Genomic DNA, 21,489 nt, shown 5'->3' with positions numbered 1-21,489 from the left:
AAATTAGCATCAAAAACAGATTCAATATTCAGCTTATTTTGTTTAACCTTCAAATAGTTAGCGAGAACTTTCCCCGCCTTATTCTTCCCACCATAAAATTTCGAGCTGGATTTCAATAAATACAATGATGCGTCATCAGTAGACTGTTTGTTGTAGTTCATTTTCGCATTAACAAGAGCTGTCAAACTTTCCTGGGTGTGAGAGGTATAAAAGGCATGTTCCAGGGCTTTGATCTGAGATAAAAGATCACTGGTACGTTTACGGGCAAGGTTACGCTTTGCAGCAACATGTCTGAGGATAAAGTCTCTGGCTGCAGCTTTATAAGCGTCCCATATAGTGTGGGTAGGTAAGGTAGGGGTGTCATTTATAACAAAAAATTCGGTGGTGAACTCAATAAAGGAGGCCGTAAATTTGGGATCAAGAAGAAGGGTATTATTGAAACGCCACCGTTTGGGACCAGTGGATTTGGGTAAGATGTCAATGTTAATCAGAACCGGGGCATGATCTGAAAACACAATGGGGCCTATTTCAGCTTGGGTGAGGGATTGGGATAAATGGTGAGAGAGAAAAATATAATCAATACGTGATTGGGATTGGTGGACAGGGGAATAGAATGTAAATTCTTTGCTGGTTGGGTTACAGAGTCGCCAGGCGTCTATTAGTTTGTGTTGAGAAATGACATGTGTGAAGAGCTTATGGGATTTATTAGGGACAAAAAAAACTTTGGAGTTCATGTCTAAGAAGGGATCCAACGGCAGGTTGCAGTCACCTGCTAGAATAAAGTTGTCTTCAATACATTGAGTAATGCGAGAGGCAAACGCATTCCAAAAAGTAGGGTTTCCACCTGTGGGGGCATAAACATTAAGCAAGGATAAAGGGACACCTTTAGAGGAAAGTTTGACATGTAACCATCTGCCATCGGGATCAGATTCAGAATGCAATACAGAGTGAGAAAAGGACTTTCGAACTAGCAAAACAACACCATTTCTTTTGCCATCCCCGGGAGCTGAGAAAACCTTTCCCACCCAACCTCTTTGAAGCTTAGCAGCGTCAGTATCAGATAAATGGGTTTCTTGAAGAAAGGCTATATCTACATTCAGTTTAGCTAAATGGGAAAGGATCTTTTGTCTCTTGATGGGTGAGTTTAAACCTTTAACGTTCCAAGAAACAATGCGTACTGACATTAAGAATAATTAGAGAGAGGAAATGCAAGTACGAAATGAAAGGAAGCCTCAGATAAATCGAGAGAGGAGTAGTACGAGAAAAAAGAAAAAGAAAGTTTGAAAAAGAGAAGGACAAATAGAAGAGAGTGAAGGAGGATAGTGGAGAAGAGGGGCGCTGGGAGATGAAAAGAAAATCGTGATGAGAGGATAAAAGTCAGCTGAGCAGAAAAGAATAAAAGGCAAGAAGAAAAGTAGGCCATAAAACTTGGAAAAAGAAGATAATTTGGAGAGAACCATGGAATGTTACACAAGAGTAAAGAGGGTGTAGCATAGGGCTGTGAAATAAAACTAGAAAAAGGGAGGAAATGTAGAATAACAATAAGAAAGTGGAATATTAGGATCGAAAAGAAAAAGAAGAATGGTTTGTAAGAGAACGATGTTAAAGGATGAAACAGTAACCATGTAAAAATCAAGACAAGAACATATAAAACAATAGGAAGCATGTCAACAATGGAAGAGGGAAAAAAAAGAGGTCGATACTTACAAGGGATCTTGGGAAGTGGATATGTTCAGAGGACTGGACACAAAGGGAAAAACGGAGATGAGAGGAGGGGGGGAAGACCAACCAACGGTAGGTAGGTAGACGGGGCCACAAGACGTCCAACCGGAGAGACGTGACGGAACATAGGGAGGTGATCTGCGAAAGGAAAACAATAATATTAGAACCAGGTGAACAACGTATTTTCAGGTGCATAAGGAAAAGGGATCAAGGAAAAGACAAGATTAAACATTTGAGTAACGGGGACGAACCAACACAGGCAATGAACATGGAAGGTATGCGATAGCTTAGGAACCTGTGGAAAAAAAAGAACATCATAATATATTAAGAACTAGGAACCATAAGTTGCAAGGTAATCCAAAATATCAGCGACGGGAGTCAAGGTGGAAATGAAGAGGAGGGTCCAGAAAACTCCATGTCAGCTGTGCCACAGGAATTCAGAAAACTTCGAAGTCGGAGAGGATCCTCAAAAGTCATAGTCTTGTTGTTATGTGTGACTTTGAATAAGCAGGGATGGAAAAGTCCATATCTGGCTCCGATGGAACGCAGTTCCGGTCTCATGTCGAGAAATGCTTTGCGGCGTGAAGCAGTAGCCTTGGCATAATCTTGGGCGAAGAATAAGGTGGAGTCCGACCATTTGATGTGAGGTATAGCTTTAGCCACTAATAGAACCTTCAGCAAATCTGTGTATTCAAGAAAATACATAATAACACCTCTAGGCTTTGTCGTAGGAGAGATGGTGGAAGGCGCTCGACCTAGCCTATGTGCTCGTTGAATGTTAAGAGAAGTGCCTTCAGGGAGGTGAAGAAGTTTGGGCAGGAAAGATGTAAAGAAGGCAATGGCGTCATTCCCCTCGCAACCTTCCTTCAGGCCGTAGAGGCGTAGGTTATTGCGCCTATTTCTGTTTTCAAGGTCCTCCACCTGCTTCTGGAGTGACGAGACTTGCGTTTCCATGTGGACAACTTTGGTGGTAGCTTCCTGGAAGGATGAGACGGATTTTTCCACCTTGGAGACCCTAGTATCCATTAGGGACCAATTGTCAGTCAGCGTTTGCAATTTGGAATTTGTCTCCTCCATGAATGGTCGCAAAGCCCTTATTTCCTCGAGGAGTAATTCTATAGAAATAGCTGATGTAGGCTTTGGGGGAGAGGGCGGATTTTGTTTCAGTCTCTTGATGGTATTTTTCGACCCTGGTTGCGGGGGTGCATCCATGGCAAGAGATGGTTCACCTGTGGAGGACTCTGCAGAAGCGTCTAAATTAGCCAATGCAGTGAAGAGCTTTGAATTTTTGATGAAATTCCTTTTAGTGTTTTTACCAGGGCCCTCCGCCATGAGAACACTTAAGATAAAGTTTCAGCAGTGAAGTGCGGGCTGGTGAGCACTGCAGTCGTTATGGAGACGCAACAGTCAATAGGAGGAGGAGCAAGCGCCAAGTGCGACAGACAGTCGAAGGAGTCAATGAATTATGGCTGTAAAACTGAGGAAAGTTGATTTGCTGTAGAGGCGACTCACAGCTGAGGGAGCAGGGAGCCTAAAATGGCTACCAAGCCAATGCTAGTGAGAAGGCAGGACTCCGAGGAAAAATAGACGAAAAAACGGTCCCAATAAAAAAGAATAAAGTCACCTGTGAGGGTTCTGTTGGTTTGTCCTTATTTCCCGTTGAAATGCGGCATTTTCGGTGAAGCGCTGATGTCAGGAGGCTGTCACCGTCACAGACTCGCTCCTCAGACGAGCGCCGTCTAAAATGACAAAATGGCGGCCGCGACTGAAGGAAAGCGCGACCGAAGGAAAACGGGAACTGCTGTGCGAGGCTGAGGGAGCCTGGAAGCGGTAGGCAGGCTAGTAAGGAGACGAGGTGTTCCGACGTCGTTCGGTGTGCTTCATTTCCTTCTGGGAAGGGTAGAACCGCCACAAAACTCCGGTTTAGACGGAGCTCTACCCCGGGACCTCCATCCGCATCGGGCGCTAAGCCACGCCCCCCATGTGCCCAGATTCCTAAAACCAACAAAAACAGGTCGGACAAATTACACGAGGAAGGCAAAAAGTTCAGGGATGACCCTCCAAAAAGAGCCAAGTCCAACAATCTTCAATATATTTCGGCTAATGTTCCCTCTTATTTTTTTCCTCTTCTTGTGGCAGTGTAAGGTCTCGGTGTGCTGCAGAGTAGGGAACATGCACCAAGAAACTGAGGCCCTTATTTATGAATGGCTTGTGCCGCTTTTGCTTCACTTTTTGTAACACGGCAGCGGTGTAATCAATGCTCCATACTGCACCCTATTTACATAGTGACACATCTAGGCAGATGCGTCACTTTGTAAATGCCTGTGCTACATTATACCTGGGTCAGGGATAATGTATGCAGGGTGGGCGTTCCGCGTAAAAAAAGCCTTGTAAAAGTGTCTCAGTGAAATCTAAACTGGACTGATGCAGGCCCTTTTACATGGGGCTCGCCCATATCTAATGACACCATTACTGGAGTTGTGCCAGCTCCCTGATACACTCCAGCAATGCGTCATTACTGTGCCACCAGATATGTCAGGATTCCTGACGTATCTGTGCAATCCTATCAACATGGAGTGCCGTAGTATAAATATGGCGCATCCATGTTGTCAAAAGGAGGGCGCAATGAAAGGTTTTGCATCGCTGTTTTCATCCAGCGATGCAACACTTTTCATAAATGAGGGCCTGACCATGCATGCATAGGCAGCGGGAAGCTGCCAGAGCTTTCATTCCTCACACACATACCCAATCAGATTTCACCATCAGAGACAAATCCCACAATCATATGGCCGCCATTGTAATTCGGTGCATACGAAACTTGTTAGGTGACGTTCCAGGGTTCATTTTAGGAACATTGTGATCTTGGGCTTTCATCATAAACTCGACAGTCACTGTTATATAAGAAAGGAATTAAGGAACCTGTTGAAAGTTTGCATAACTATACGAAATAAATAAAAATGAAATAAAGCTCAACATATCCATTACTTATGGATCAGCAGTGTTCTTTGTGGATACTTCGGCAACATCCATTTAACATCTAGGTTTTGTTAACCTAATAAATAATCAATACATTCAAGACCAAAAAAAATAGCGCAGCCAGGAGTTAGAGTATTTAAGATAGGCAGATAAAAAATCAATGAAATGTAATTCCAGCACTCCACAGCCACAGTGTGTGATCTCAGGCAGATTAAAAAAAACGGAACTGTACAATGGCAGTGCCTGAAAGGGGAAGACCACAGGTTGAGCGCATTATAAGCCTTATGTGTGTTGCATTCAGTCAGTAAAATGTTTCTCAATTTGTGCAGCGACTTTTACCAAAGGCATAGTTTTGCAAGTCAACATACGTTCAAACATGTTGGTTTGCAAAATTCAAATTCAAAGGGGGTTGCAATTTGAACTGCCACGTTAATATAAATATTATTTATCGTAATTTGCGACCCACTACAAATAGCTGGCAACCAATGGAAGGTATTCCCACCAGCCAAATCTTAAAGTTTGTCTCCTCTTTAACCAGAAGCCGGATAAATAGTGGCTTATTTTTCTATTTACATGGTCATTAGTTAAATTGCGCATATGTATTCTATCAGCGTAGTGACTGGGTGTGTTTGTCTGCTATGTGCAAGCTGCCATACAAATAGTACATAATGTTTGCTATTGAGCCAACGTATGGGTAAATAGTGAAGTCTCTTTGCTATTTGGATTGAGGTTAACCAATCTATTCATTATCTGTACTTTTTTTTTTAGCAAACTGAGGAGTAAACAGTGAAGTTTCTTTGCAACTTGCATCACCGCCATCCAGTTGGTATATAAGTATTGCTATTTAGCCATCAACTAGGTAAATAGGGAAGTTTCTTTGGTATTTACACAGCCATTTGCTAAACCGCGCATAATGTTTACATTTTAGCCAACATCTGGGTAAATACTAAAGTTTTCTTTTCTATTTGCACAGTAACCAGCCAAATGATACATATATTTTCCTACTTAACCATCAGTCAGCTAAATAGTGGTTTCCTTCCTATATGCATGATCCCAGGTGGCTAGGTAAATTGAGACATGTTTGTATGTTATCTGCACAACTGCAAGCCAAACAATGGGTAATCTCTACCATTTAGCCAGCAGCCCCATAAGTAGTAAAGTATTTTACTATTTACAAGGCTGGCATCCACATAGTAAATCATCTCTCTTATTTAAATTGTGGCCAGAAAGGCAGCAGAGAAAATGCACTATTTACCAGGCAGTCGGTTAAGCAGCAGTAATCTTCTAATAAAGCAGTTGTGGCCTGTGCAGGTAAGACCAGTGGGGTGTGGTAGGGCAGGGGCGTGGGAGTGTGGAGGAGTTGCCAGAGGGCAGAATAGGGAAAAAATAAAGAAAACCACTTACTTTGCACTCGCTTCATTGGCGGTGTGGTGAGTGCAAGGTAAGTGTTTTTATTTATTATTTTATTTTATTTTCTCTGTTCCGTTGACTGTCGACTGCCCCCTTGTCCCACCCCTGCCCCTCCCCACCGTTCTCACCTACAAGGGCAGTGACTGTAAAAAAGACAGAGTTGAGCCGATCCCCACACATTTCTCCATCAATGCTATCTAGGAACAACCTCTGGTAATGTATTTTATACAAATATTTCCATTGCTTTGCAGAGAAAAAGCAACAGAGTGCTGAACAAGCGTGGACACCCTGAGCTACAATTTAGGATTGTTTACTAGGGGGCTGGTGATCACTGAGGGGAAACCATTATTTCACCCAGAGCTGAGCAACCATACTTATGGCCAATATTTAAGAAAAATTAAAACTCCTGTCTATGCCCTATGCTGGTTATCTATTGTTGTACACATTCAGTTATGAATTCTACGTAGGTGCTCTGGTAATGGAACCCAGATTATCTTCAGAAGTGACTCAACCCCTGCACACTTACCTCAATGCTCAGGCCACTCCCACTTTCTTATCCTTCCAGATTGGATGAAGCATCATTGTGGGAGAAAGGTACAGAAAGCTTGCTAAGTAGTCACCAATACCCTCAAACTCACAAGAAACATTAGTATTGCCTGACCATCACCATGTGGCAGTCATTGATATGCTCTGTAGTGGCCTTCGACTATGGATAGGTTGAAGCCCAGGCACGGGACAATGGATAGCTTGAAGCCCATTCCAAAACATGGATAAAACTACTATTTTCACATGTTCAGTGTTTAAGATATGTGGAGGAGAAGGTTGTGTTTTTGAGTTGTAATCTGACATAAAACACTGTCAGATAACAACTCTTTTAAATGTTTGGGCAAAAACCATCTAGCATACAACACATTTGCTGATGTTTTCTAATTAAAAAGTAACTTTGCTCATGTTGCTAGTGATCCCCATCAAATATTTTTATAAAGCACATAGTAAAATCGGATTAAAAGACAGGGGTTAATAAAATATAACACAAAAGTGCCGTAGGTCTGGAGTTTACTCGAGTTAAACTGGTTTGTATCTAAGCAGACCCCTATTTCGATAAGTTTATACATAAAACTAGTGTAAAAATATTTGACAGCTGGCACTTTTCTGTTGTTTAATTCAAGTTAGAATTCAGTGTTTTTAAAAAAAAATGCTACCAAGGAAAAATGCTAACTATAAATCACTTAAGTAATGGTGTGATGACTTTGGTGCTATTCCTACCAAATTCTCAGAGAGAAAGTTACCAAGCTCTCTTTGTTGTCTGAGTGATTCCTGGTTTAGTCACCTGGTTCTTCTTTTCAAAGGGACAGTGTGGATGATTGAGATCCTGAGCCTCATTCGCAATAATGGAGACCCGACATGGAACAGAGAAGTGCCCAACTGGAATCGAGTGCCATGGTATGAGAGTAATGACTTTCGAGAGAAGGCGACAAATTACTCTCCACCTAGGATGTTCACCTCCCACCTCCCCAGACAACTCTTCGCCAAATCTTTTTTCAGCACAAAAGCCAAGGTATGCTTAAACAGGGGCAGGGCATTTTATCCTTAAACTGTAATGTCATGGTGTAACTGCGACCTAGAAGAAGTGGAGCACGTTAACAGAACAGAATAACCGCATGTGGAAGAAACACCAGTTGTTATTTTGGGGTAACTTTCTTTCTTTCTACTCTGCCGCTCATTATCATACTTCCTCCATTTCCTGTCCTTGTACTCACACTCTATTCTTGCCCTCACTAACTTTCCTACCCTTCCTCTCTGGTTCTTCTTCCCCAGCTTTTCACTTATCTCTCTTCTTCCTGTCTGTCTCTTTCTTTCCCTCCCTCTCTATCACTCACACCTTCTCTCTCTCTTTTGTCCCTTCTCCTTCTTTGTCTCTCACGTTGAAACAATTTTTATTAAACTATGTCCGCTCTTTCCTCAAACCTTCAGTTCACCCCAGAGCTCTTATTCCACATTCTTTCCACTTCACCCATCCCACGTTGTGCTTCAGTTCCCCCTAGATCTCCAGCTGTCCCTACAGTTTCTACTTCCCTCATGCATTACAATTATCCTATCATGCTTTTGATGCAGCGTAAGCGGGGGCACACTTTTTATTACCAATGACCAATTTCAAGCCCACCTGACTTATCCCCGCTTAGACTAAATTGGTCCCATGTTGGCAGGGTATGCCCAGATGTGGCTCCCTTGCTCACTTTTCCATTGGATTCAAGATAGCCTGGCTGATGAGGGTAGTTAGTCTAAAACCGGTCCCAGGATGCTTGTTTTTGGTCCAGCGAAGACATGGCTTGGCAGTTTGGTCCGGACTGTTCCAATGAGGCACAGGGTCAAGACTAATTTGCATATGGCTGGGCCTGCACTGGGGTGGCAAAGTAAGCTAAAGAATGATGATGCATTTAACCCAGATCTGTGACTGAGGGTGAGTGTCTGAAAAGTTTCCGTGGTCCGTCCATCATCTCCTTGTCTTAACCCTTTTCTAATGACATGTCAGAAGCAGGCATACCCTTAGGTGCTACAGGAATTCCCTCTCTAATGGGTATAAGTTCATCCTTTCTAAACAAAGTTTTCACCAATTTTAATAACTTCAGCCTAGCAATCATTCACCCTGACCAATACCAGCGCTTCTCACACCAACCAACCAATAGCAGCAAAACACTCTTGTGAGGATTCACACTAATTGACCAATGTCAGAGCTCCTCTCTATGACATCAGTATAGCTCCTGAACTCCTGCAACTGACCCTTCTTTTACAAAAGTTATCGGCAGCAATTTTTAAAGACCTTTTTTAAGACAAAAACAAGGCTAGACCACATTTAAAACAAACCAACTTGTTTGCTCTACTAAAAGAAGATAGATACAATCACTCTAAGAATTCTTTCGCTACCAGGAAAATCTCAACCAGCTCGATTCTACTCTCAATCTTCAGGTGTGCTTTACGAAGGTACCCAAATAAATCCCCTCAATACTAGCTTCAATGGTCCCTGTGCAATACCAGCAAATCGACCGTTGCTAAGTACTGCATCAACAGCAGACAACACAATACTTAGTGTATGCCACACTAAGACACCCCCTTAGGCTTATCCTGTGATCTTAGGCCTACTACGGACCTGCTAGCTCAATTCATTTAAGGTCAAACGGCAAACCACAACATATAACAAAGAGATACATAAACAGTAACTAATAACAAGAAATCGACTTCCGTCTTCATCAATTGCCAGTATAATCAATTTAAACTGACCATCCTCCTTCTGCTACCAAAAACTGATGCAGCGGAAGAGGAGGCACAATTCTTATCACCAGTTACCAATTTCAAACCAACCTGATTTATCCCCGTTTACACTAAATTTGTCCCACACCTCTAATAACTTGGCCCTCCGATGAACCTTTTGATAGTTGATAGGGACTGACCATTGACAAGACAGTTAATAACACCCTTAAGAGGACCTACAAGAAAGGGAATATTCTAAAACAAGCAAACAAACTCAGATTACAAATCACATTAATAATATTAATCAATAACGACAAACTCTAAGAGCTTATCAATGTGCTTTTATCTATTTCATAGTATATGAATGATCACTCAAACAATACAGTTTCCAACACAGTTTATCCCACATGAGAGAGAGATGTCACAATAACATCCCATTAAACGAGCATGAGTGAGTGGATAGAAGAGACAAAGAGCATTTACAATAAGATCAATGCAATTACAGAGTATCATACAAGCCTAAGAATACTATTGCACAGCGTGCTAATAGTCTGAAGGGGTAGTAAATGTAAATGTAAATGTATTGCGATTTATATAGCGCACGTATCACCCGAAGGCATCAAGGCGCTTGCCTTGGGAACCCGTCCTGGTATTCCCCTGTGAGATAACCCCAGCAGGGTATCCACAAGGTGAAAGCCAGGCATCCCGCCGCGAGGGGCCATAGTGGAGATTAAGCAAGCTATTGCCCAGAGTCGCAGAGTGTGAACCCGTGAGTCGAGTAGGCACCAGAACGAGAATTATCGAGTCTGTGGAATTTTTGAGCCCAAGACCCGCCGAGGCGGGGAATTGAACCCTGGTCCAGGACCGATCTCAGCTTCCGGGTCTGCCGCCTCTAACCCCTGAGCCACACTTCTCCGCCCTCTGGCTGGAAGGAAAAGCTGGGTCAACCTCACAAAGGCATGAGCAGCAAATTCAAAAATGTAGGATCAGAAAGCATCAGACAGACAATTAGGAAAGGAAACAGCAACATGGCTCTCTCCTCTAACACTGTCAACAAGGCCACACTCCCCTCCTAACACTGGTAGATATACCATAAATTGTTAAAGTCCATCCCTAATTAGTTTCAAAATCCAGAGCATCCGCAGTTCTCATTGGTCCAAAAGCATAGTGTGTTCTGCCACGCCATTTCCATCGCAAAAGTCCTTTATTAGAACCCCCCATCGTCTTTCAGCAGAGGCAATCATAATATTCTCCATCTGAAGCTCACATACCTTTCATGGTAAGTTGCAAAATTTTACTAGGACAGTTTATCAACAAAGCTAAACATTTTCCCGGTCAGCAAGGAAGCTCCGCTGATATCTTCACCACATAGCCATCAACAAGAAAATAGTAAAACACTATTTATGAAAGACAAAATACAATTATTTTGCAGCCTATGTTTAAAAAGAAAAGTATATTAATCCTAACAGTGGTTTGAGGCCTTCTCTGTAAAGTGTGACAAACTTTTAGGAACCCACCACTCCATTACAGTGGACTGTTTCCTCTCATATTTTAATATCTCTGTCTTTAGTGATCATAGAATAAAAGTATTACCTCAGATACACTACTGACTATTTTAATACCTCCACCACTCACTATTCTTAGTTGCACTCAACACGCCCTATTCACCATCCCGCTCCGCAGTAATCCTGGCGTTGCAGCACACCAAAGAGACATTCGGTCTCTTTGGTGGGGCCCGATGATGAAGCATGTCATCACTAGGTGGTGAGTGAGGGCTTTCTTCAACATCCCAGTGTGGTTGTTTTTTGTGCTTCCTACAAGGGTCTAGCTTTTCCTGTAGACACTCTTTCTTTGATTACTGACAACCGAACTTTAGTCAACAAGTAATGCTGATAAAAACTATACAGAGCAATAGGCTGCCATTTAATTCAACAAAAGGACACCATTCATTGCATCTAACAAAAAAATGTAATTAGAATACATAAGTCAAACAAAATAATTCAGGAGTCCATATTACATAAGTACAGGTTGACGTTTTACACCAAAGTTAAACTTGACCAGGGCCTTCATCAGGACACATTTGTTGCAAAAAAACAGAAGCATCAATACAATTTTGAACCTAAAAAAGGAAAAAGGAGATAGAACAGACATTATTGAAATTAATAATACTTTTACACATCATACATAAACACACTGCTGTTGGTAGTGAAAGAAAAGGACAAGTGATGAAGAGACAAAAAGAAAAGGTAACAGCCACCACATGTGTAGGCTTACTGAAAAGAGATAACAACTGTGAGTCAGCAAAGAAATATAGACCAAAAAAACGTTCCAAAGAGCAAAAGCATATTAACACAGGCAAAGGTTAAACCGGTACCCACAGTTCCAAAAAACCATCAGTATAAACGTACAAGATAATGTAAATTGGAAGCCCGCAAAATATGCGAAAGCATTCTGAAAGGTATTATAGAGGGAGATTGACACAAGACCAATCCAACAGAGGCACTCCTAGATAAGTGCACATGAAATGCAACACATGAGATTAAAGCACAATTAATTCAATCAATCAATCAATCAGTGACACTTATAAAGCGCGCTACATACCCGTAGGGTCTCAAGGCGCTGGGGGGGGAGGGTGCCGCTACTGCTCGAACAGCCAGGTCTTCAGCTTCTTCCTGAAGGAGAGGTGGTCTTGGGTCAGGCGCAGGTCGGACGGGAGGGAGTTCCAGGTCTTGGCGGCCAGGTAGGAGAAGGACCTTCCTCCTGTAGTCGCTCTTCGGATGCGGGGGACGGCGGCGAGGGCGTGGTTGGCTGATCGGAGGTGGCGTTTGGGAGCGTAGAAGTTGACTCGGCTGTTGAGGTAGCTCGGGCCTTGGTCGTGTAGGGCTTTGTGTGCGTGGGTGAGGAGGCGGAAGGTGATTCTCTTGTTGATGGGGAGCCAGTGAAGGTCTCTCAGATGTCCGGAGATGTGGCTGGATCGTGGGATGTCGAAGATGAGTCTGGCTGAGGCGTTTTGGATCCGCTGGAGTCTCTTCTGGAGCTTGGCGGTGGTCCCGGCGTAGAGGGCGTTGCCGTAGTCCAGTCGGCTGGTGACGAGGGCCTGGGTGACGGTCTTCCTGGTCTCTGTGGGGATCCACCAGAAGATCTTCCGTAGCATGCGTAGGATGTTGAAGCACGCCGAGGAGACGCTGTTGACTTGCCTGGTCATGGAGAGGGAGGAGTCCAGGATGAAGCCCAGGTTTCGTGCATGGTCTGTCGGTTTGGGTGCGGTGCCCAGGGCGGGAGGCCACCAGGAGTCGTCCCGGGCGGAGGGTGAGGAGCCCAGGATGAGGACCTCCGTCTTGTCTGAGTTCAGTTTCAGGCGGCTGGTCGTCATCCACTCGGCTACCTCTTTCATCCCTTCGTGCAGGTTGGCTCTGGCGGCGGCAGGGTCGTTGGTCAGGGAGAGGATCAGCTGGGTGTCGTCGGCGTAAGAGATGATGCTGAGGTGGTGTTTGCGTACGATGGCCGCGAGGGGGCTCATGTAGACGTTGAAGAGGGTGGGGCTCAGGGATGACCCTTGGGGGACGCCGCAGATGACTTCGGAGGCCTCTGACTTGTACGGTGGTAGGCGGACTCGCTGTGTTCTACCGTCGAGGAAGGAGATGATCCATTCCAGCGCCTTGTCCTGGATTCCGATGTTGCTGAGGCGCCGTGTTAGGGTGCGGTGGCAGACCGTGTCGAATGCCGCGGAGAGGTCTAGGAGGATGAGGGCCGCTGTTTCTCCATTGTCCATCAGGGCTCGGATGTCATCGGTGGCGGCGATGAGGGCGGTCTCGGTGCTGTGTTTGGCTCGGAAGCCGGACTGTGAGGGGTCGAGGGATCCGTTCGTCTCGAGGAAGGTGGCCATCTGCTTGTTGACGGTCTTCTCGATGACTTTGGCTGGAAACGGGAGAAGCGAGATGGGGCGGTAATTCTTGAGGTCGGTGGGGTCCGCTGTTGGTTTCTTGAGTAGAGCGCTGAGTTCGGCGTGTTTCCAGCTTTCAGGGAAGATGGCGGTGTCGAAGGATGTGTTGATGATGTCTCGCAGGTGGGGTGCGATGACCGCGTCGGCCTTGTTGAAGACGTGGTGAGGGCAGGGGTCGGTCGGTGATCCGGAGTGGATGGAGTTCATCGTGCGGATGGTGTCTTCGGTGCTGATCGGGGTCCAGGCGTGGAGGGTGGTGGTGGGGGGGGTGGCTGGTCGGTCGTGGTGTGCGTTGGTTGGTTGTTGAAACTGCTGTGTATGTCCGTGATCTTGTTGTGGAAGTATGCGGCGAGGGAGTTGCAGAGGTCTTGCGATGGGGTGATGTCGGTGTTTCCTGCGCTGGGGTTGGAAAGCTCTTTCACGATGTTGAAGAGTTCCTTGCTGTTGTGTGCGTTGTTGTCCAACCGGTCCTTGAATGCTGTTCTCTTGGCGGCGCGGATCAGCTGGTGGTGTTTCCGGGTGGCAAGTTTGTAGGAGGTCCTGTTGTCCGGTGTCGGTTCCCTTTTCCAGACTTTCTCGAGGGCTCGGCAGTTCTTCTTGGAGCGCTTGAGTTCGTCGGTGAACCATGGGGCCTTCTTGCTGCCGGGTCTGCTAGGCGGGGTTCTCAGCGGGGCGAGTTCGTCCGCGCAGTTGCTGATCCACTTCGTGAAGTTATCGGCGGCCTGGCTGGGGTTCGCTGAGCTGGCCGGAGGGTGTTGGCTCAGTGAGGTGGCGAGCTGGTCTGCTGTGATCTTGTTCCAGCTTCTGCGGGCGGTGTGTTGCTGGTGTTGGTGGGTCGTCGTTCTCTTGAAGGTGAAGTGGACGCAGCTGTGGTCCGTCCATTGAAGCTCTGTGGCGTGGCTGAAGTCGATGTCTGTGCTGGATGAGAAGACGGCGTCGAGTGTGTGTCCGGCGAGGTGGGTGGGGGAGGACACCAGTTGCTTGAGTCCCAGGTTGGCGAGGTTGTCGAGCAGGGTGCTGGTGTTGTGGTCGTTGTTGTTCTCCAGATGGAAGTTGAGGTCTCCCAGGAGGATGTAGTCAGCGGAGGGGAGGGCATGCGGGCTGACGAAGTCGGCGATGTCCTCGCTGAATTGCGTGCGTGGTCCAGGGGGTCGGTAGATCAGGGTGCCTCTGAGGGTGGTGTTCGGGTTGGTGTGGATCTGAAAATGCAGGTGTTCGGCGCTGGTCAGGGTGTTGTCGGTGCTGGTCGTGAGACGGATGGTGTTCCTGTGGATGATGGCGATGCCTCCTCCCATCTGGTTGGCGTTTCGGTCCCTCCGGACGATCTTGTAGCCCTCTGGGATAGCGATGGCGATGTCGGGAGCTGAAGAGGCGTTCATCCAGGTCTCCGTGAGGAAGGCAACGTCAGGGGCTGTGGCGTCTAGCAGGTTCCAGAGTTCGATGGCGTGTCTGTGGACGGAGCGGGTGTTGAGCAGGATGCACTTGAGGTGGGTGCTGCAGGAGTTCGACTTGGCGGGTGCTGGTGCGGGGCTGGTCTGGATGCAGGAGAACTTGCAGGCGTGGCAGCTGAACGGTCCGTGGGTGCGTCTAGGAGTGGCTTGGTGGCAATCTGGGAGTCGGCCGGTGTTGAGAGCGATGAGGGCGGCGGCTGAGTACGTCAGGCGGGTAGGTCGAGGTCTTCGAGGTCCAGGGGTCCTGGCGCTGGTCGCGCTCCGGTCGCGGACGGGCGCAGACGGGCTTACCTTCGGCGCGCCCGCTGCGCGTGACCGCTGCGCGTTCGCACGGTCGCCATTTAAGGCGAAGTGCGCGGGTGGGCGGGGCAGCTGGGAGGCGGGAGCGGGGAGGGATACAGAAGACAAAAGGGGCGGGGACAAGCGGTGGTGGCGGGAAGGGAGGGCGGGGGGCGGCGCGGTAGGCGGACAACAAGGAAGGAGAAAAGACACGTAAAAAAATGCAAACAGGCACAAATTAACGAAAAAAACGGGAAAAAAAGAGAGTTACACAAAGTAATGCAAGGCAGGCACAAACAATCGTCAAAACCAGGGAAAAAGCACTCGCAGCGGCGGCAGCCGGCAAACGAGGCAGCAGCGAGTCAGAGGGCACGCAGGGGGCACACGCAGCAGCTGGTGGCCGTGCGGCGCGGGGGTGTCCCACAAGTGGGTCACACTCACCTGCGTCGCACGGTCGCCATTTAAGGCCAAGTGCGCGGGTGGGCGGGGCAGCTGGGAGGCGGGAGCGGGGAGGGATACAGAAGACAAAAGGGGCGGGGACAAGCGGTGGTGGCGGGAAGGGAGGGCGGGGGGCGGCGCGGTAGGCGGACAACAAGGAAGGAGAAAAGACACGTAAAAAAATGCAAACAGGCACAAATTAACGAAAAAAACGGGAAAAAAAGAGAGTTACACAAAGTAATGCAAGGCAGGCACAAACAATCGTCAAAACCAGGGAAAAAGCACTCGCAGCGGCGGCAGCCGGCAAACGAGGCAGCAGCGAGTCAGAGGGCACGCAGGGGGCACACGCAGCAGCTGGTGGCCGTGCGGCGCGGGGGTGTCCCACAAGTGGGTCACACTCACCTGCGTCGCACGGTCGCCATTTAAGGCCAAGTGCGCGGGTGGGCGGGGCAGCTGGGAGGCGGGAGCGGGGAGGGATACAGAAGACAAAAGGGGCGGGGACAAGCGGTGGTGGCGGGAAGGGAGGGCGGGGGGCGGCGCGGTAGGCGGACAACAAGGAAGGAGAAAAGACACGTAAAAAAATGCAAACAGGCACAAATTAACGAAAAAAACGGGAAAAAAAGAGAGTTACTATATCACTTAAACTATAGTGCATACTTAGAACTTACTCAATTAAGAACAGCGCTGAATTGGACCAAAAAAGGCATATGTCTGGTAAACCAGGCAACAAAGCACTTTAGAGATGTGCAGTGGAATTAATCCTTGTTTAAAAGTCACCCAAACAATTATGAATTTACATCATTAAATTCAATAGAAGAACAACATTGGTGCTCTAAGTATATTTAAATAATTGGGACAGACTTAGACCCACATGAACTTTCATACACTTCAGAAGGCTATCGGTCTACCAACCGAAGACACAATATCACATTCAAAGAATTTGAATGCAGTAAAAGCACTCTGTCACGTTAAAAGCGACCAGCCTCCAGGCACAGGGAACAAAACCCTTGTGTATCCTATTTGAAAGAGTTGCATATTATTAGCATAAAGACTTGGAGAGGCTGAAAAGGCTCCGAATAAAAAAAAAAGATTAACACAGATGAAGTCTGGAGAATGCAGCTGAATCTTACATCAAGTGCCACAAAAAGTTGTCACCCAAACAGAGTGTGTTAACACCTAGGGCGTTTAAATAAAGACGGAGGTGTGTGGTGGCAATGAATTGGCCAATCAGCCAAACCTTCCTGTATACCCCAGGGATTCTAGGATCTCAAGTCCCACATAATTATGTAGCCCGAAGTAGCACAAAACTGGACCCTTTATGAAAACAACCAATTAAACAATAAAAATTAAATGTGACAACCCAATTGTCAGGATTCCTGCCACAGATCACGTCTCTTTACTATCACAATATATCGACATGACTCAAATCATTCCTTCCAACACTTATGAATGAACAAAAGTCTTGTACCCTGATTTTTGACCATATTTCATGCATTTGGTAATAGTGATCTGCAGCTGGCATTCCCCGTTTTGTTTGAAAAGGCTTAATAGCTTTACAAATGTTTTACCATGTATATGCAAGGTCAGGTTCAGGCACCAAGGAAACATCCAGAAAATCTACCATGATAAGCATCAAGCAACTGGCATAGATGACCTCAAAGTGAACATTCTGAAACACCTTCTAGAAGACGTCCTCATCAAATTAATCGTTTGCACCGGTTCATAGCAATCAGAATGCGGCCTTTGTGAACATTCTAAAGCACCTTCTAGAAGGCAGCCTCATCAAGTTAATTATCTGCACCTGTTCCTTGTTACAAACAATTAGAATGTGACCTTTATGATCATTCTAAAGCCGTCTTCTTTAAAGACTGTCCACACTTTTCCCCTTTGCTTAGCCTCTTTGCCTATCACTTATCTGTTTCCCAGCCTCTAGGACTCTGTCTTGCCAGCTCCCTTGATCCTCCCACTTTGAATTCACTGCAAATTATGTCCTGCATTAGTCTCACATCTGTTTGGTAAAAAAGAGAAAGAAGAAAAGGAGAGATTCACTAACAGACTTGATTTTACAACGCGCTGAGCTCAGTTGCAACATTGTGCTGCAAACAAAGGTAACCTGTGTTTTTGTTTAACTTGTACATAGTGTTGGCAGGGTTCTCCCAGAGAGGACTCTGGTGAAGCTAAACCTGTCAAAATGTTCTTGTTGGTTTGATGCTGAAATCATACACACTAAAGTTTTGAAAATTTGATAAAGGAGCCTCTATAGACAATCTAAATGAAAAACGAAACAACAACAAAACTAAAGGTAGGTTGAGATTTGAAAGGTTTTCGTGAGGTGATACCTTAAGAGATAGAGTTTATACTAGAGTAAAGCCTTATTATTTGTTTGTTTTTAGGTACAATACCTTTCGGTTCATCAGACCGGTGTTGTGGCCCCCTGTAGAGGCGACGAGTCACAGTATCTTACCCCTGGGATTTGCCACAGGAGCAGTGTCTCCTCCTGTAAACTGAGGGAAAATCTCAGGAGGATTCGGAAACTAGTGTTGTCGCCCCATTGAAATAATCTGGGATCCAGGTAGGTGGCTTATGACAGAAGGTTAAGCCACACACCTAACATTCCTTTCGGGTGGCGCCATAACCAATCAAGACCAAATATTCACAGACAATCCAGCAAGTGCCTTATTTGGGGGACTGCTAATAATCTGTCTGAGTTAATGTGGCAATTGCAACTAGATCTAAATAGGTTAAAAGCAGAACATGCAACACTTGAGGAAGAGTTGCAATGAGAGAAGACACATTTCACACAATGGAAGGATACTAAACCCAAGGATAGTTGCCAAGTTTTGACCCAGCCTGTGTTTGGAGAATCATTTCAGAGAGGGACATTTACAACTACTGACCAGAATCTGTATGTATATGTCTCTAGACACAGTCCTGTGCCCTTAGCAGCTCAAAAATGCTTTTATGGTGAAAGTACTAAAGTTACAGCCTTTATGAGTCAATGCTAATAAAATTTCCTATGAAAACCTCAGGCGTTCTCCAATTATGCTGCTAACGTAGCATTTGTAATGTCTTATTTGGGAGGTGTATCCGCTAACTGGGCAATTCCAGTAATAGAAAGAAATGATCCCCTTTTGTACAACTATTTTACTTTTAAGGTGTTGTGTACTTCCTAGAAGTCCCCCAGAATCTGCTAGTTTTAGATGACCTAAACCGAGGGCTTGGTGTCCTAACGGCTTCCGGACACCCCCACTCTATATTTCAGCCATTAACCAGCTACCTTTATAGTGGTGTAGGTAGTCTCTAGCAACCACTGAACATGATAACCCTGATTCCTCAGGGATCGTGGAAAACAGTACAGTATGTTTCGCTCAGAAACTCGTGCTTGCTTTCTCTCAGAAAATACACAGGATCGCAATTAGGACATTTCAATACGTATTTATTGGTCTAGCGACAGCCTTGTGTAAAATATAATTACTGCGACAATTAGGAGACAGAGGCATACAAACTAGATTGCCAGTACCAATATAGTAAATAGTAGATACATTTCTACCATAGTGCTAATTAGATGAACATAAGCAGCTCAGATAAAAATAGCAGCACTTGCTTATTCCTAAAATGCGGGCCCTAAGTAATTTTGCGAAAATTTACCTAGCCTAACCTGTATATGTATGTGTATGAATATATACTTATGTGTATCTGTAGCCAAAAAACCCATAGGGAAAAACCAGTCCCTCATCTGATGGTTGGGAATGAAATAACATATCTATGCATTGAGGATGACAAACCGCAAGGGATGTCAGACCGCTGATTCTCCTCTAATTTGTAGTGGGGAGTAAGGGGCTTTTATACTTAAGTGGTGACTCCAGGGTTTTCTCTGGAATCAATAAGTTTAAAAAAAATCATGGGCGTTATGAAAACAATCATAAATGTTTTAAAAACAATCACTGATTCTTTTCCAAACAAGTGTGATCTTGCACAGTTGGCTGTTGGCCAAGGATAAAGAAAAATAGTGGCCCTTATACAGAATAATTCTGCATCCCTGGAGACATGTTTATCTACGTCTGGTGCAGGGATTGTGATGGGGTACCTAGAGCCTGGTGTTGAAGAGACAGGAGCAAGCTACTAGGTAAAAGCTAACCTGTTTAGAATTGTTATTGTCATGTAGATAGGACAATGTATGTAAAAATGGTGTATACATGATGAGACTAGCCTAAAAGAAATGACAATCACTCCCCACGAAAAGGTCAACAAGGTCAGCTAGGTAATTATAAAGCCGACGCTATTAATAGGCATAAAAATCACTTATATTAAAACATACTCAAAAGCATTTTAAAAGCTTGAAAAATCTATAAAAGAAAGTCATTTTCTCTAAAAAAAAAGCCTTCAAAAGGTCCTCTAAATGTATGTATGTATGTATGTATGTATGTATGTATTGTGATTATTGCACTGAGCACTTTGAAAGCCATGAATCTCAGTTGGAGCGAAGAAGAAAAAGACCTTCAATTTTAGTATATGTTAAAAAAGTTGTCAAACTGTTCCCAGCACAAGAGAGTCCAGATTGTTTTAAGAATCCTGCGCTAAAGACTCAAAATTGTGGAACATTGTATCTGCAGATGGCAGCCCATCAAGAATTTCCAGTATCAAATCCAATGAGCAAAGATGGTCATCTCTGGTTCCCATGGCACCCGCTGGGGAAGAGTAAGATGCTTGTTTTCCTGATACCGATGCCTGAACCTCTGGAGCAGAACCGCTATCCCTTCTAACAGGAGCCAAAGCATCCTTTGGAGGCTCTAGAAATGGTGTCATCAACATGAGAATACGCTGTGGACAACTGCACGTGTGGGCCCGCAAAGGCCCGAGTAGAGCTTCTGTGTCTGGGGGCACAACCAATGGGAGTGTCAGACACAGGTCCAACATTCAGCCTAATCCGCAGAAAAGGCAACGGAACAAAGGCAGGACACAGTCTAGCCAGACGGGTGTGAAAGAAAGGAAACAATGCTCACTCAGATCTCAAAGCGCTCCATGCCAAAGGTAGAACACCATGCTATCACAACAACGTCTTCCAGCATTGTTTTCTCCATTTTGAGAGGGATTGCAATATCCATTGCAAAGCAAGAGTATTAAAATTGGGATGCCTGCTACCGAAAGTAGGACCAAAGGAAGCCCTCCAAAACGCTTCCAAGTATGGAATGTATGGAGGCTGGAATTACTCCCAAGATGGTCTGAAAGGTGGTTAAGAGACCTGATCCAAGTTGCTTAAATGAGTGTAGGTTCCCACTCGTATCAGACATGTTAAATATCCGATGAACGATTTCTCCGAAATGGATTGGGAAATTCGTACAAACCTGGGCCTGTATCTCTGTAGAAGACCTTGCAACCTGGAGATTAAAAGTCTCTTGGACTGAAGTTTAGAGCGCATTTTGTTGAAAAAACATGGCTTTCAGTCTGCTCTGCGAATCAAACCTAATGCTGGAAACATTCAATGAAGGCTACAGTGGTTCTTCCCTAACTGGGCGAGCCGGGGGAAACAATACTTGCTTACTGCAAACAACCCTGAAGTTTACTGTGACTAGATATTCAATGCTTGCGCCTTACCACAACAGCCTTGATCATTCAGCACTAAACAACTTCCATTTGAAAGTAATTATTAAACCATATAAATCACGTTTCATAAAGCGACATCTCTTTGCACACTAAAGATCCACTTAAAGCCTTCCAACAGTCTTTACCACTTAAGAAAACTTCAGTGTCCTTATTTCTGCACCTATATCTATACAGTTACTCTCAGGTTTCCTTTACGAACCCTTCATCCAACACTTCATACCTGCCTGCTTGGGTGTATCTAAGGCAGTATAGGAACTAAAATGTTGTTATTGGCAGTGTGATATAGCCATGAATTAACCATTCTGTAGACAGTAACTCTGCTACAGTGAAAGGTAATTTCTTTAATTTTTCAATGAGCAGCATGGTTTACTTTGTATCTCTGCTTGCTATAGTCAACTGTCTGTCGGTCAGATTGTA

The 21,489-nt window shown here is 45.2% G+C and overlaps 1 protein-coding gene across 2 annotated transcripts in view; it reads left to right on the top strand.

Moving 5' to 3' along the window:
* The window catches only part of LOC147701769 (sulfotransferase 2B1-like), a 491,047-nt gene that overhangs the window by 10,007 nt on the left and 459,551 nt on the right, over positions 1-21,489 (top strand). For both annotated transcript variants that reach the window (XM_086930397.1, XM_086930396.1), the window contains exon 2: positions 7,458-7,666. In XM_086930397.1, the coding sequence (XP_086786523.1) occupies positions 7,458-7,666 (209 nt within the window). The remainder of the gene's footprint in view (positions 1-7,457; positions 7,667-21,489) is intronic.

This window comes from Lissotriton vulgaris, chromosome 7 (assembly GCF_964263255.1).
Source record: "Lissotriton vulgaris chromosome 7, aLisVul1.2, whole genome shotgun sequence".
Lineage (NCBI taxonomy): Eukaryota > Metazoa > Chordata > Amphibia > Caudata > Salamandridae > Lissotriton > Lissotriton vulgaris.
Note: the sequence above shows the minus strand (reverse complement) of the source record. Positions and strands in the feature narration are given on the sequence as shown.